This window comes from Heloderma suspectum, chromosome 11, assembly GCF_057233095.1.
Source record: "Heloderma suspectum isolate Gila_16-S chromosome 11, 16-S_ref, whole genome shotgun sequence".
Classification (NCBI taxonomy): Eukaryota; Metazoa; Chordata; class Lepidosauria; order Squamata; family Helodermatidae; genus Heloderma; species Heloderma suspectum.
This window is the reverse complement of record NC_139468.1, coordinates 41,455,501-41,468,975: the sequence shown is the minus strand read 5'-3', so window position 1 is coordinate 41,468,975 and position 13,475 is coordinate 41,455,501. Positions and strand designations below refer to the sequence as shown.

Below are 13,475 nucleotides of genomic sequence, written 5' to 3'. Positions count from 1 at the left end.
CTAGGGTATACCCTGCTAGCCTAACACATTAACACAGGGGTCTCCGCTGCCTTTTTCGGCACATTTGGGAATTTGAGAAACTGCTGTGGGCACCACCACAAAATGGCTCCCATGGAGGAAGTGGCTAGTCACATAATGGCTGCCATGGGGGCTTGGCTAGTCAAAACTGAGCTAAAGAGGTAGGGGGAAAGAGCAAGGCTAGAGGCTGGGAGAGAGGGGGAAACAGGAAGGCAAAAGGATAGAAAAAAAGCAAGGCTGGGGGGCGGGGAAACAGTGATCTAAAGAGGTGGGGGGAGAATTAGCAGAAACTAGAGGCTGGGCGGAAGGGGAAATAGGGGAGAGAAAGACCAAGGCTAGAGGCTAGAAAAGAGAAAGAAGCCTGTCCTAACATTTCCCAAGGGTTTTATTTAAAAATATTTTTTTTAACTTCCTTTCCCAGAAGAGAGAGGACCCCAACCAAGAACAACTGCAAGGTGGAAGGAGAGGGAATCTGCTGCTTGCTGCTACCTCTGCTTCTGCCTCTGGGACTCCTGATCCACCACATCACTGTGAGTGCTGCCTCTTCGCAGGATTAAGGCCCTGACTCAGCAGCTTCTCCCAGGACTGCCACCCCCTCCCAGCCCAATTGTGTCATCTTCCTGGGCTGGGGGCATAAAAGCTAGGCTCCTGCAGGGGTGGGACCACCACTGGCAGGACGGCCACCCAAAGGGCGACACCAAAAGGGTTCGCCCCTTTGAGGGAGCCACTTCTGGGGAACATGAGGGCGAGGGCCCTGCCCCTTGTCAGTGGAGGGGTGGGGGTGTATTGGTTGCACATCTATCTTTTGAGGGACGTACTTAAAAGAAAAGGAGATGGAGGGACACAAGGAGGAGCCATCACAATTACACAGGGCAGAGGGAGATATGGTAGAGGGAGATATGGTAGGGAGAGACGGTTGCTTGTTCAGGGGAGCCAGGACCGTAACAGAGTCCTGGTTCTCCCCAAGCGGTCCCTCAAAAACAAATAACCTGGATAGCCTTGGCAGCAGTCCCCCTGGGTTGAAAATACTGTTGGTGAATGCCAGGTCGGTGAATGGTAAGACAACAGCCATCTAGGACTTGATCCTGGATGAGCGTGCCGACCTGGCATGTATTACAGAGACATGGTTGGATGAAGCTGGGGGTGTTAATCTATCTCAACTTTGTCCCCAGGAGTTTTCTGTAGAACAGCAGGCTAGACCTGGGGGGCAGAGTTGCAGTGGTCTATCATGATACTATCCCCCTCACCAGGTGCCCTGGCCCACAATCTACTGGGTTTGAGTGCATATACTTAAAAGTGGGTGCCCGGGACAGAATAGGGATTCTGTTGGTGTACCACCCACCCGGCTGCTCAACAGTTTCCCTTCCTGAGCTAGCCGGGGCGATCTTGGCAGCAGTGATGGCATCCCCTCAGCTTGTTCTCCTGGGAGACTTCAACATCCATGCTGAGCCTGCCCTGTCGGGAGTGGCTCAGGACTTCATGTCCTCCATGACGACCATGGGTCTGCCCCAAGCGGTTTCTGGCCCCACTCATACAGCAGGTCACACTCTAGACCTAGTTTTCTATGCTGGGCAGGATGACAGTGATCTGGGTGTGGAGGAATTTTCTGTTGTTCCATTGTCATGGGTAGATCACTACCTGGTGGAGTTTAGACTCACTGGAACTCGGTACCTCTGCAGGGGTGGGGGACCAATTAAGTTGGTCCGCCCAGGAGGCTGATGGAACCAGATGGTTTCCTGATGGCTCTTGGGGATTTTCCTGCTGCCTCGGCAGGCGATTCTGTCGAAGTCCTGGCTGATCTCTGGAATAGGGAAATGGCCGGGGCGGTGGACAGAATCGCTCCTGAGCGTCCCCTCTCAAGGAGTGGAGCAGTTCCACTCCCTAGGGAACTGGCGGTGATGAAGCGAATGAGACAGAGACTAGAGCAGCGTTGGCAGAAAACTCAGAACGAGTCTGATCGAACACGGGCTAGAGCTTATCTGAAAGCCTACTCCGTGGCAGTGAGGGCAGCAAAGAAGTCTTTCTTTTCTGCCACCATTGCATCTGCAGGGAGCCAGCCAGCAGAGCTGTTTCCAGTGGCCAGGGGCCTTCTACAGTCTGGCCCATGTGATGAAAATTCTGACTACTCAACAGCCCACTGTGAACAATTTGCCCAGGACTTTGCTGATAAAACCGCTAGGATCCGTTCTGACTTGGATGCTGTAGTTTATGCAGATCCTGTGGATGTCACTTTGGCTCCTGCTTGTTCAGTGTTCATGGATTCTTTTCCATTTGTGCAGCCCGAGGATGTGGACAGGATCCTTGGAGCGGTGAGAGCCACCACATGTATGCTGGATCCTTGCCCCTCCTGGCTTCTTAAAGAGGCCAGAGGAGGACTGGCTGAGTAGTTAACGGGAGTGGTTAATGCCTCTTTGGAACAAGGTATTGTTCCATTATGCTTAAAAGAGGCAGTTGTGAGACCTCTGTTGAAGAAGCCTTCCCTGAATCCCACCATACTAGATAACTATCATCCAGTCTCTAACATACCATTTTGGGGCAAGGTATTACAGCATGTGGTGGCCTCCCAGCTTCAGGGGTTCCTGTATGAAATGGATTATCTTGATCCATTTCAATCTGGTTTCAAGCCTGGGTGTGGGACGGAGACAGCTTTGGTCGCTTTGGTGGATGACCTACGCCGGGAACTGGACAGTGGGAGTGTGTCCCTGTTAGTTCTGCTGGACCTCTCAGCGGCATTCAATACCATAGACTATGGTATTCTTCTGGGATGCCTCACTGGGATGGGACTTGGAGGTCCTGTTTTACAGTGGCTCCATTCCTTCCTAGGGGGGCGAACTCAGAAGATGGTGTTGGGGGATGCCTGTTCGACTCCGTGGCCGTTAGCCTGTGGGGTCCCTCAGGGTTCTGTTCTGTCCCCCATGCTATTTAATATCTACATGAAACCACTGGGAGAGGTTTTCCTGCATTTTGGAGTTCGGTGCCACCAATATGCTGATGACACCCAGCTCTACTACTCCTTTCCACCAGATTCCAAGGAAGCTGTTTCTCTCCTTAACCAGTGTTTGGCATCAGTAATGGAAAAGATGAGGGAGAACAAATTGAAACTTAATCCAGACAAGACAAAGGTGCTCCTGGTCAGTTGAAAGGCAGATCAGGGAATAGGGATTCAGCCTGTGTTGGATGGGGTTGCACTCCCCTTGAAGACTCAGGTTCGCAGTTTGGGGTGCTCCTGGATTCGGCCCTAAGCCTAGATGCTCAGGTTTCAGCGGTGGCCAGGAGTGCTTTTGCACAGTTAAAACTAGTGTTCCAACTGCGCCCATTCCTGGTGATGTCTGATCTGGCCACGGTGATACATGCCTTAGTTACATCCCATTTGGATTACTGCAACGCGCTCTAAGTGGGGCTGCCTATGAAGAGTGTTCGGAAACTGCAGCTGGTCCAAAGGGCTGCTGCCAGACTGTTGACTGGGGCTGGTTACAGGGAGCATACAACTCCCTTGTTAAAACAGCTTTACTGGCTTCCAGTCTGTTTCCGGGCACAATTCAAAGTGCTGGCTATGACCTATAAAGCCCTATACGGCTCCAGTCCAGGTTATCTGAAAGACCGTATCCTCCCTTATGAACCTGCCTGTGTCCTGAGGTCTTCTGGGGAGGCCCTTCTCTCAGTCCCACCACTGTCAAAGGCACGTCTGGTGGGAACCTGGGAGAAGGTCTTCTCAGTAGCTGCCCAACGGCTGTGGAACGCCCTTCCCAGGAAGGCTAGGATGGCTCCCTTCTTGATGTGTTTCTGGAGGCGGGCTAAAACATTCTTATTTCAGCAGGCCTTTGGGACATACTTGGAACCTGGGGATAAGTTGCTAAAATACTGTTTTAAAATAATTTTAACTGTATTGTTGTATAATTATATTTTAACTTTTGTATATTTTCATATGTTTTAACTGTATATGTTTTAATGTTTGTAAGCTGCCTTGTGTCAGTACTGGGAAAAAGGTGGAGTATAAATAAATATAATAATAATATATTTTTGAAGGGGCAGGGAGTAGAGAGCTTCATGGGTGCTGTTGAAGTTCCCTGTGGGTGCTGCGTTGGGGACCCCTGCAATAACAGAATGCTAACCAATACTCATGAACAAATATTTCAACAACAGCAGTATTGAGTTCCAACATAAACCATGGCAACACAGTATTAACCTTGAGGAATGGCTTTCTGCACATAAATTTTTTAAGAAGCACCTTTTCAAGCCTGAGGTCACCATGCCAGATCTGGACTGTCTGAACTAGTGCTGCTTACTGACATCTTCAAAGACAGTATTAAAGGTTCTGTATTATAATTCTATCTTGTGCCTTTCGAAGGGAATTCTTTTAGATACTATAAACTCAAGAGTTTAAATTTTACTACTACCCAATCCTGGCCAATAGCACAGAATAGTCACCAGGCATCAATTTCTGGTTGCCATTGGCAACAGGCAAGTTGAGTGCCCTAACAGAAGAAAAAGGAAAAAGCGAGTTTAGTCTCCTCACTCCGATAAATAAAGGAATAGACTTGTGTGGGTTTCCTATCTGTCTTCCACAGGAAAAAATTACATATATACAAGCTGAAACTTGCAAAAATTTTTAGGATGCTCTTGTCAGCAGGCTGTAGCCTCTGTGACATTATCTGAAGGCTGCACAGGTTTTTCCAACAGCTCAGAGGGAGAGATTATCCCATTAGGGGCCTGTAAAGCTCCACAGCAGTGAAATTCTGCTTAAAACAATGGAACTGCTGTGAGATAGACAGGTTCTATATAGAACCTTTGATGTAAAAGGAAAACCTGTAAAGATCGTCTTGGGGACAAGATTGCGGTTTTAAGCACAACCCCCATGAAAGTTATTAATTAAGGCTTGAAAACAGACACTTTCCCAGTCTCCTATGGTACCTGGGAATCTCCTCAGGGTGACATACTGGGAAGTTTTAATACACTGGAAAAGAGGCCCAAATGACTAAAATAAGTTGTGTGGAACAAGAGGGCTAGTTAACATTTGTTGTGAATAGTAAATTTTATGAGTCTATGTTGTTGTTTATTCATTCAGTCGCTTCTGACTCTTCGTGACTTCATGGACCAGCCCATGCCAGAGCTTCCTGTCAGCCATCGCCACCCCCAGCTCCCTCAAGGTCGAGTCTGTCACCTCCAGAATATGAGTCTATATGCAAAGGTAAATTAATGTATTCACAGACTTCAAATGATTATCAAAGTTTTAAGAACTTGGCCACTTCCATCACTTGGACTAATAGAGAGTACCAAACTACTTCAAATAAAACATTCCTTGGAGAATAGATGGTACATTTTACATTTGTAAATGAATGACTGGCAATTTATTCTGACAAAACCGCGTCTTCATATGTATTAAAGAACAGGCATTTGCAAGAAGCACTATGATATGGTATCCAAATAACTGCTTCCTTGAAATCACCTCTGGGTGAAATGTTTGTTGAACCCATAGTGACTGGGTTCGGACGATCCGATCACGTAGGGAGAAGAAGCCATTGTGGCTTTGCCACGCATGCAACCGCCATTTACATAATTACCTGCGCTCCAGTGCAGGTTGGTGTGTCATCTGAACCCGGCACGCAGCACAGCAGGGGTGGCTTCGTACCCACCCTACAACCCATGACATGCAGTAGAGGATTATGTAAATGGTGGTCATGGGGGCAGGGGAAAAGGCACGATGGCTTCTCCCTACGCAATCATCCGAACATGCCCCAGTAATTTAAAAGCATTCAATTACATATGCTGCCAATGTTCATACTTCCTGCAAGGTGGTATATGTCCTCGGAGGCCCACCCCCTACATCTTCAAATCATTCTGACAAAGGCTAGACTGCAACAGACTTGTGAGCCTGCTTTCCCAAGGAAGAAAAGTATAAGATCTTACATTTATTCCCTCTATCCCCATGCATAATGAAATTTGTAAGAGTGACAAGCACGAGAACCTTACCTAGACTGGTTGGTTTAATCAGTTCATCCAACAAGTCATAAAAGGGTAACTTCTGAAGCTTTATGTCTGGATGAACAGGGTGGAGTGCTGATGTAAGGTGGGGTAAATCCAGTTCATGTTTAGGTCCCAGGAGAGAAACAGGGAGCAATGGTGATGTTGTAGGGTGGCCATCGTAAGTAAGCTGTGGAATGGTAGATGGTGACAAAGTGGCCGATATGGAACTTGAGTGGACACTAGGGATGGACAATTCTGCAGGTGTCATTATTTTCTGTGGGAACCGCCGCCTGTAAAGTTCTTTGATTTTCATTTGGACAGCAGGACTGCAGCCAGCTTTGAGCAAATGCAGGGCTTTAGTAAGGAGTTCGTGTTTGCGGCCGTGCTTGTTCCTTCCTGCGTATCCCAAAAGCACTTGCAGCTCAGAAACTCGGAGGCTCATCACCATTTGCTTGGAGACAAATAAAAGGCAAGATAACTGTTATTAATGTAGTGTCAACAGTGTATATGGTGCTTTACAAAGTAACATCAGCAAGACAGAGCCTTTCCCCGAAGGAACATACAGTCTACCATTGGGGGTGAGGGGAAAGAGTCCAGCCAAGATTACAACATCTTGGAACCTGAGTAACTTAAAGACCACCTTCTTCCATATGTTCCTCCTGCAAGCTCCAGACATTATCTGAGACGCAGCTTTAAGATATCCCAGCCTCATGAAGCTAGGCGGGCAACTAACCACAAAGTCTAGAGCCTACCCTGTGGTTGTGCCCACCTTGTGGAATGCTCTGCCAACAGAAATTCATCAGGCACAGACACAATACTGCTTAAGCTTAATGTAAAATTTTGGCTCTTTAAGAAGGTAGATGGTAAAAAGTTTTAATAGCCCTTGAGCATTTTTAGTGTTTATAATTAACTGCTGCTCTTCCAAACTGTTCCTACTGTTGTTTAGTAATGCCGATTTTAAGGTAGTTTTAAATATTGCTGATTTTGTCTGTTTGGCACCCGGAGTTCCACCTTAGGGAAATAGGTCAGGTATCTGCTTTAAAAAGAAAAACAAATACAAAGAAATGCAGTTGCACACATTTAGGCATCATTTAGGTTGCGAATGAGAACTAAAGAATTAAGTCAAAGGCTAAACAAAAGAGGTGGATTTTGAAGGAAGGGGGTGGCACCATAGAGTTGTTGTGCAAAGGTGTATGCAAGGCTGCAAGAGAGAATGGGCAGAGACATTTTTAGAGTGGAAGAGATCTAGACTTGGGCAAGTTAAGACTTTGTTTATGGTGCCAACAGTGTACTTTTGCTTAAAGAGCAGTTAAATGAACTTCTCCTTTGCCATGAACTTCTCCTTTGCAAGTCTCACCAAAAATTAGTGGAACAGTGCAAGAACATGGAAGTTTTTTCCCCAAAAGGGCTTCCATAAAAGTCTTTCTTGCTGGTTGATGTGCCTCTGCTGTTGTTGAACTCCCATTCATCTCAGTGGAGCTAATACAGGGGAAGCTCCTGGCCACTGAGTTAGGACCTGAAACAAACATCTTGAAAGAACTACAAGTTAACAACTTCCCCGAAGTTTCATTTTTAAAACTTAAGAGCTTTCCTCAGGGTTTGGCAAGAGTAAGGGTTCGTCACAGTAAGGGGCCAGCTAGGCTCTGGAAAACAAGGTAATCCAGAGGCTTCCTCCAAACCCTGAAGCTACAGAGGATAGGGGATAAACCCTGCCCTCTCCCCAGTCCCAAAGTTTGGCTGGTGTGAAATTTTGTTTTGGTAGGGGGGAAAAATTGGTTGGCCAGCAAAGCCAGCCAAAATATGTTGACCACTGGCTAATATAAAATGCATGAAAAAACCACATCGAACAAAACAAAACAATATCAGGACTGTGTCTCTAATCTGAACAAGCAGCATAACCCAGAACAAAAAGAAAATTCAATATATGAAGTAACAGATTAAGAATATTGCTACAACCAAAGCCACATCATTTCCAAAATAGATATGTCAGAATCCAAAAGCATTTTAACATCCCCTTCAGCTCTAGGAAAGACCACAGTCTTAAAGAATTGCTGGGAAAGAGGAGAGAACAATTACTCAAGGCAATTCACAGCTACTGAATGGTAAATATCAGATGATTAAATACAAACAAAATTATGCATTGCCATGTTTTAGGCCATCAATTTAAATGTTTACAAAATGGCTATTCCATTGTCTATGATACCATGCTTCTTTCAAAACAAGAAGCTATTTCTCTTACCTCCAATTACTTTTCTATGATTCCATTTTTCTCTACCTTAAAGTTGCATGTTTTATCACATCTGCATAATATCTGAACTGTCAAAAGATAGTTACAACAGCAGAGGTGAGTGCCAAAGTAATGCTTAAGTGCTCCTTCCCCTCTTGAGTGCAGTGCCATGACCCACCACAGTTAAGAGACTGGGAGCATTATATCTGCTCTAGCCCCTAGAAAATTGTTGTTGGTGACTAGAATCCTTAGATTCCTAGGTGACCTTGTGCAGGGCCTAGCACTTATTAAACTTCCAAAACTGACTTCCAGAAAAAGGTTAGAGCCCACTGTTTGAAACATGTTTCCATCTGCAGAAGTATTTTAAACACCCAGAAAGGGGGGGAGGTTAAGCTCAAAATGTTATGCACCCTCAAATTAGCTAAGCAAACAGAAAGCTGGTCTCTAGAAACTCTTCCCAATACATCTATTCCCATGTATAGGTTATGGTGCTTTAAAATGTTTTTAAAGTGCTATAAACAATTTGCCACAGGTTATTTAAGCAGCAAGCCCTAAATAGGTGACAAGATCATTCAATTCCTACTGGAAAAAAACACTTAACTATTAATACAATTGTCCAAGGTATCCTTGAAAGCCTCTGGAATCAGTAAACATGGACTGCATTTTCTACTTTTTTCTTTTTTTTAAAGCAGCCAGTTTTGACGATTTTGAAAACACAACTGCATCAAAATATCTATTCGGTATTAAAATTCAGGCACAAAAGGAAAGGAATTGAGATATACATTTCCTTTGGACTGTATATGGGGCAGAGGATAGTAAGACAACCCGCCCCCCAACCCAGTCACCTACTTCTCCAACTCCAATATATTTATTGTGTTGGCTAGGAATAAAATATTTCCTCCATTCTGTACACAGAATATCCATTAAAAAAGCCATTTTCCAGCCTTAAATATGACCATTAGAAATTCCTTATGTTTCGACATTGCTCAAAAAGCCATTCACAGCTTGCTTTCTTCCCACTACATATAGTGTAAATGGCCTGTTAATTGTGTTGTTTATTCGGTCAGTCACTTCCGACTCTTCGTGACTTCATGGACCAGCCCACGCCAGAGCTTCCTGTCGGCTGTCGCCACCCCCAGCTCCCCCAAGGTCGAGTCCGTCACCTCCAGAATATCATCCATCCATCTTGCCCTTGGTCGACCCCTCTTCCGTTTGCCTTCCACTTGCCTAGCATCAGCATCTTCTCCAGGGTTTCCTGTCTTCTCATTATGCGGCCAAAGTACTTCAGTTTTGCCTTTAATATTCCCTCAAGTGAGCAGTCTGGCTTTATTTCCTGGCGTATGGACTGGTTTGATCTTCTTGCAGTCCAAGGCACTCTCAGAATTTTCCTCCAGCACCACAGTTCAAAAGCATCTATCTTCCTTCGCTCAGCCTTTCTTATGGTCCAGCTCTTGCAGCCATAGGTTACTACGGGGAATACCATGGCTTTAACTATGCAGACCTTTGTTGTCAGTGTGATGTCTCTGCTCTTAACTGTTTTATCAAGATTTGTCATTGCTCTCCTCCCAAGAAGTAAACGTCTTCTGATTTCCTGGCTGCAGTCAGCGTCTGCAGTCATCTTTGCGCCTAGAAAGACAAAGTCTGTCACTGCCTCCACGTTTTCTCCCTCTATTTGCCAGTTATCAATCCAGCTGGTTGCCATAATCTTGGTTTTTTTGAGGTTTAAGTGCAACCCAGCTTTTGCACTTTCTTCTTTCACCTTCACGATAAGGTTCCTCAGCTCCTCCTTGCTTTCAGCCATCAAAGTGGCATCATCTGCATATCTGAGATGGTTAATGTTTCTTCCTGCGATCTTAACTCCAGCCTTGGCTTCATCAAGCCCAGCACGTCTGACTTGGATTCCTGCATTGAGCAGGGAGTTGGACTCAATGGCCTTGTAGGCCCCTTCCAACCCTACTATTCTATGATTCTACGTCACATGATGTGTTCTGCGTACGGGTTGAATAGGTAGGGTGAGAGTACACAACGATGCTGTACTCCTTTCCCAATCTTAAACCAGTTCGTTGTTCCATGGTCTGTTCTTACCGTTGCTACTTGGTCGTTATACAGATTCCTCAGGAGGCAGACAAGAGGACTTGGTATCCCCATACCACCAAGAACTTGCCACCATTTGTTATGATCCACACAGTCAAAGGCTTTAGAATAGTCAATAAAACAGAAATAGATGTTTTTCTGAAACTCCCTGGCTTTCTCCATTATCCAGCAGATATTGGCAATTTGGTCTCTAGTTCCTCTGCCTTTTCTAAACCCAGCTTGTACATCTGGCTCTCGTTCCATGAATTGCTGGAGTCTACCTTGCAAGATCTTGAGCATTACCTTACTGGCATGTGAAATAAATGCCACTATTTGATAGTTTGAACATTCTTTGGTGCTTCCCTTTTTTGGTATGGGGATATAAGTTGATTGTTTCCGATCTGTTGGCCATTTGTGTTTTCCAAATTTGCTGGCAGATGGCATGCATCACCTTGACAGCATCATCTTGCAAGATTTTAAACAGTTTAGCTGGGATACCGTCATCTCCTGCTGCCTTGTTATTAGCAATGCTTCTTAAGGCCCATTCAACCTCACTCTTCAGAATGTCTGGCTCTAACTCACTGACCACACCGTCAAATCTATCCCCAATATTATTATCCTTCCTATACAGATATTCTGTATATTCTTGCCACCTTTTCTTGATCTCTTCTGCTTCTGTTAGGTCCTTGCCGTCTTTGTTTTTGATCATACCCATTTTTGCCTGGAATTTACCTCCGATGTTTCGAATTTTCTGGAAGAGGTCTCTTGTCCTTCCTATTCTATTCTCTTCTTCTGCTTCCGTGCATTGCTTGTTTAAAAATAATTCCTTATCTCTTCTGGCTAACCTCTGGAATTTTGCATTTAATTGGGCATATCTCCCCCTATCACTGTTGCCTTTTGCTTTCCTTCTTTCTTGGGCTGCTTCCAGTGTCTCGGCAGACAGCCATCTTGCCTTCTTGGTTTTCTTCTTCTTTGGGACGTTTTTTGTTGCCGCCTCCTGAACAATGTTGCAAACTTCTGTCCATAGTTCTTCCGGGACCCTATCTACTAAATCTAGTCCCTTAAATCTATTCTTCACCTCCACTGCATATTCATTAGGAATATTAGTGAGCTCATATCTAACTGATCTGTGGGTCTTCCCTATTCTCTTTAGTCTGATTCTAAATTGTGCAATAAGAAGTTCGTGATCTGAACTACCATCAGCTCCAGGTCTTGTTTTTACCAACTGCATAGATGTCCGCCACCTTTGGCTACAAAGGATGTAGTCAATCTGATTTCGGTGTCGACCATCTGGTGAAGTCCATGTGTAAAGTCGTCTTTTAGGTTGTTGGAAGAGAGTGTTTGTTATGCACAGTGAGTTGTCTTGGCAAAATTCTATCAGCCTATGTCCTGCTTCATTTTGTTCTCCCAGACCATGCTTGCCTGTAATTCCAGGTGTAGTTTGACTACCCACCTTAGCATTCCAGTCTCCTGTAATGAAAATAACATCTCTTTTTGGTGTACTATCCAGTAGGTGCTGCAGATCCTCACAGAACTGATCTACTTCTGCTTCTTCAGCATCTGTGGTTGGGGCGTATATTTGGATCACTGTGATGTTAAATGGCTTACCCTGAATTCGAATTGAGATCATTCTATCATTTTTTGGATTGTATCCAAGCACTGCTTTAGCCACGTTATTATTAATTATGAAGGCTACTCCATTTCTTCTGTGGTCCTCTTGTCCACAGTAGTAGATCTGGTGGTCATTTGATGTGAAGTGGCCCATTCCAGTCCATTTCAGTTCACTGACACCCAGAATGTCTATATTTAGTCTTGACATCTCCCCAGTAACCACATCCAATTTGCCCTGGCTCATAGATCTTACATTCCAGGTTCCTATGGTGTGTTGATCTTTAGAACATCGGATTCGTCGTTCACCACCAGCACCATCGGCTGCTAGCCGTCCTTTCGGCTTTGAGCTAGCTGCGTCATCACATCTGGGGCTAGTTGAACTTATCCTCTGTTCCTCCCCAGTAGCATTTTGACCATCTTCCGACCTGGGAGTCCCATCTTCCAGTGGTATACCGACATATCTCTGATTGTACTGATCCATTTAGTTTTCATGGCAAGAATACTGGGGTGGATTGCCGTTTCCTTCCCCAGGGATCGTATTTAGTCTGACCTCTCTGCCATGACCTTCCCGTCTTGGGTGTCCCTTCATGGTTTAGCTCATGATGTCACTGAGGTGCTCAAGCTCCAGCACCACAACAAGGTAACAATCTCCTTTGCTGGAGGGCCTGTTAATTACCACTTCAGTTATCCAAAATTCCATGGATTCCAGAATTACTGAAGGAACTTCAAAGCGTAAAAGAACGTTTTTCTAAAAAGAAAATCTGTCGTGAGTGAACAACATGTATTAGAATAATAAAATCTAGCTCTTGAGAAAAAATCACTCCTCCACCCATGCTCCCAGTTAATATAAAGCCCCACCCATTTCTGTCCTATGATATCACAATATCACTCACCATGAATGTCTGGTAGATTACCAAGCTTGCTAAGCAAACCTATTGGCTATTTTTAGTGACCCTCATTTTATGCAATGTGCCATAAGCAAAACATTTTGTAAATATTTAAGAAAATGAACTGGAAAAGAGTTGGTAAGACGGAAGGCGATTTCTCAATTAGAATGCTAATTGTATGAACTAGTTCTTTCAATCTAGCTGAAATATTGCTTGTTTACACTCAGTCATTGCCTCATTAAGTTAAAGACTACATTTAGCTTGTAAGCAAGAACCTAATATTTCCTGTTTGGCCACATAACTTCATACAACACAAATTCCCATGTGGTGGTTGACTGCATGATTCATGACCCAAATCTCTTCAATTCTAGAACCATGCTCTGCCTTTCTACACTGCACTCCCCTCACCCCTGAATGGATTGTGCTCATCTTCTCCACTGTGCACAGATTAAGTCAAATCCTGTAGCATCGCTTTTCTCTACAACCCTGTCTGTGATATATAGGGTTGCTCGTTTAATAACTGAGATATCTAAAGTACCAGACCAACAGAAGTATTGATCCTGGATTTATTATCTGTACCAGTCGGGAAGTACTCTGTTCTCTTATTTCCTCCTACATCTTTAAATTTCAGCACGGAAACAAAACTTAGTCCATTGTGCAGTCACAATCTTCAAAAGTAATGTTGCTCTGCCTAT

The 13,475-nt window shown here is 44.7% G+C and overlaps 1 protein-coding gene across 3 annotated transcripts in view; it reads right to left on the bottom strand.

Moving 5' to 3' along the window:
- The window catches only part of PIAS1 (protein inhibitor of activated STAT 1), a 68,590-nt gene that overhangs the window by 33,155 nt on the left and 21,960 nt on the right, over positions 1-13,475 (bottom strand). For all 3 annotated transcript variants that reach the window (XM_084817534.1, XM_084817533.1, XM_084817535.1), the window contains exon 2: positions 5,989-6,433. In XM_084817534.1, coding sequence (XP_084673660.1) covers positions 5,989-6,430 — 442 coding nt within the window. In that variant the 5' untranslated portion in view covers positions 6,431-6,433. The remainder of the gene's footprint in view (positions 1-5,988; positions 6,434-13,475) is intronic.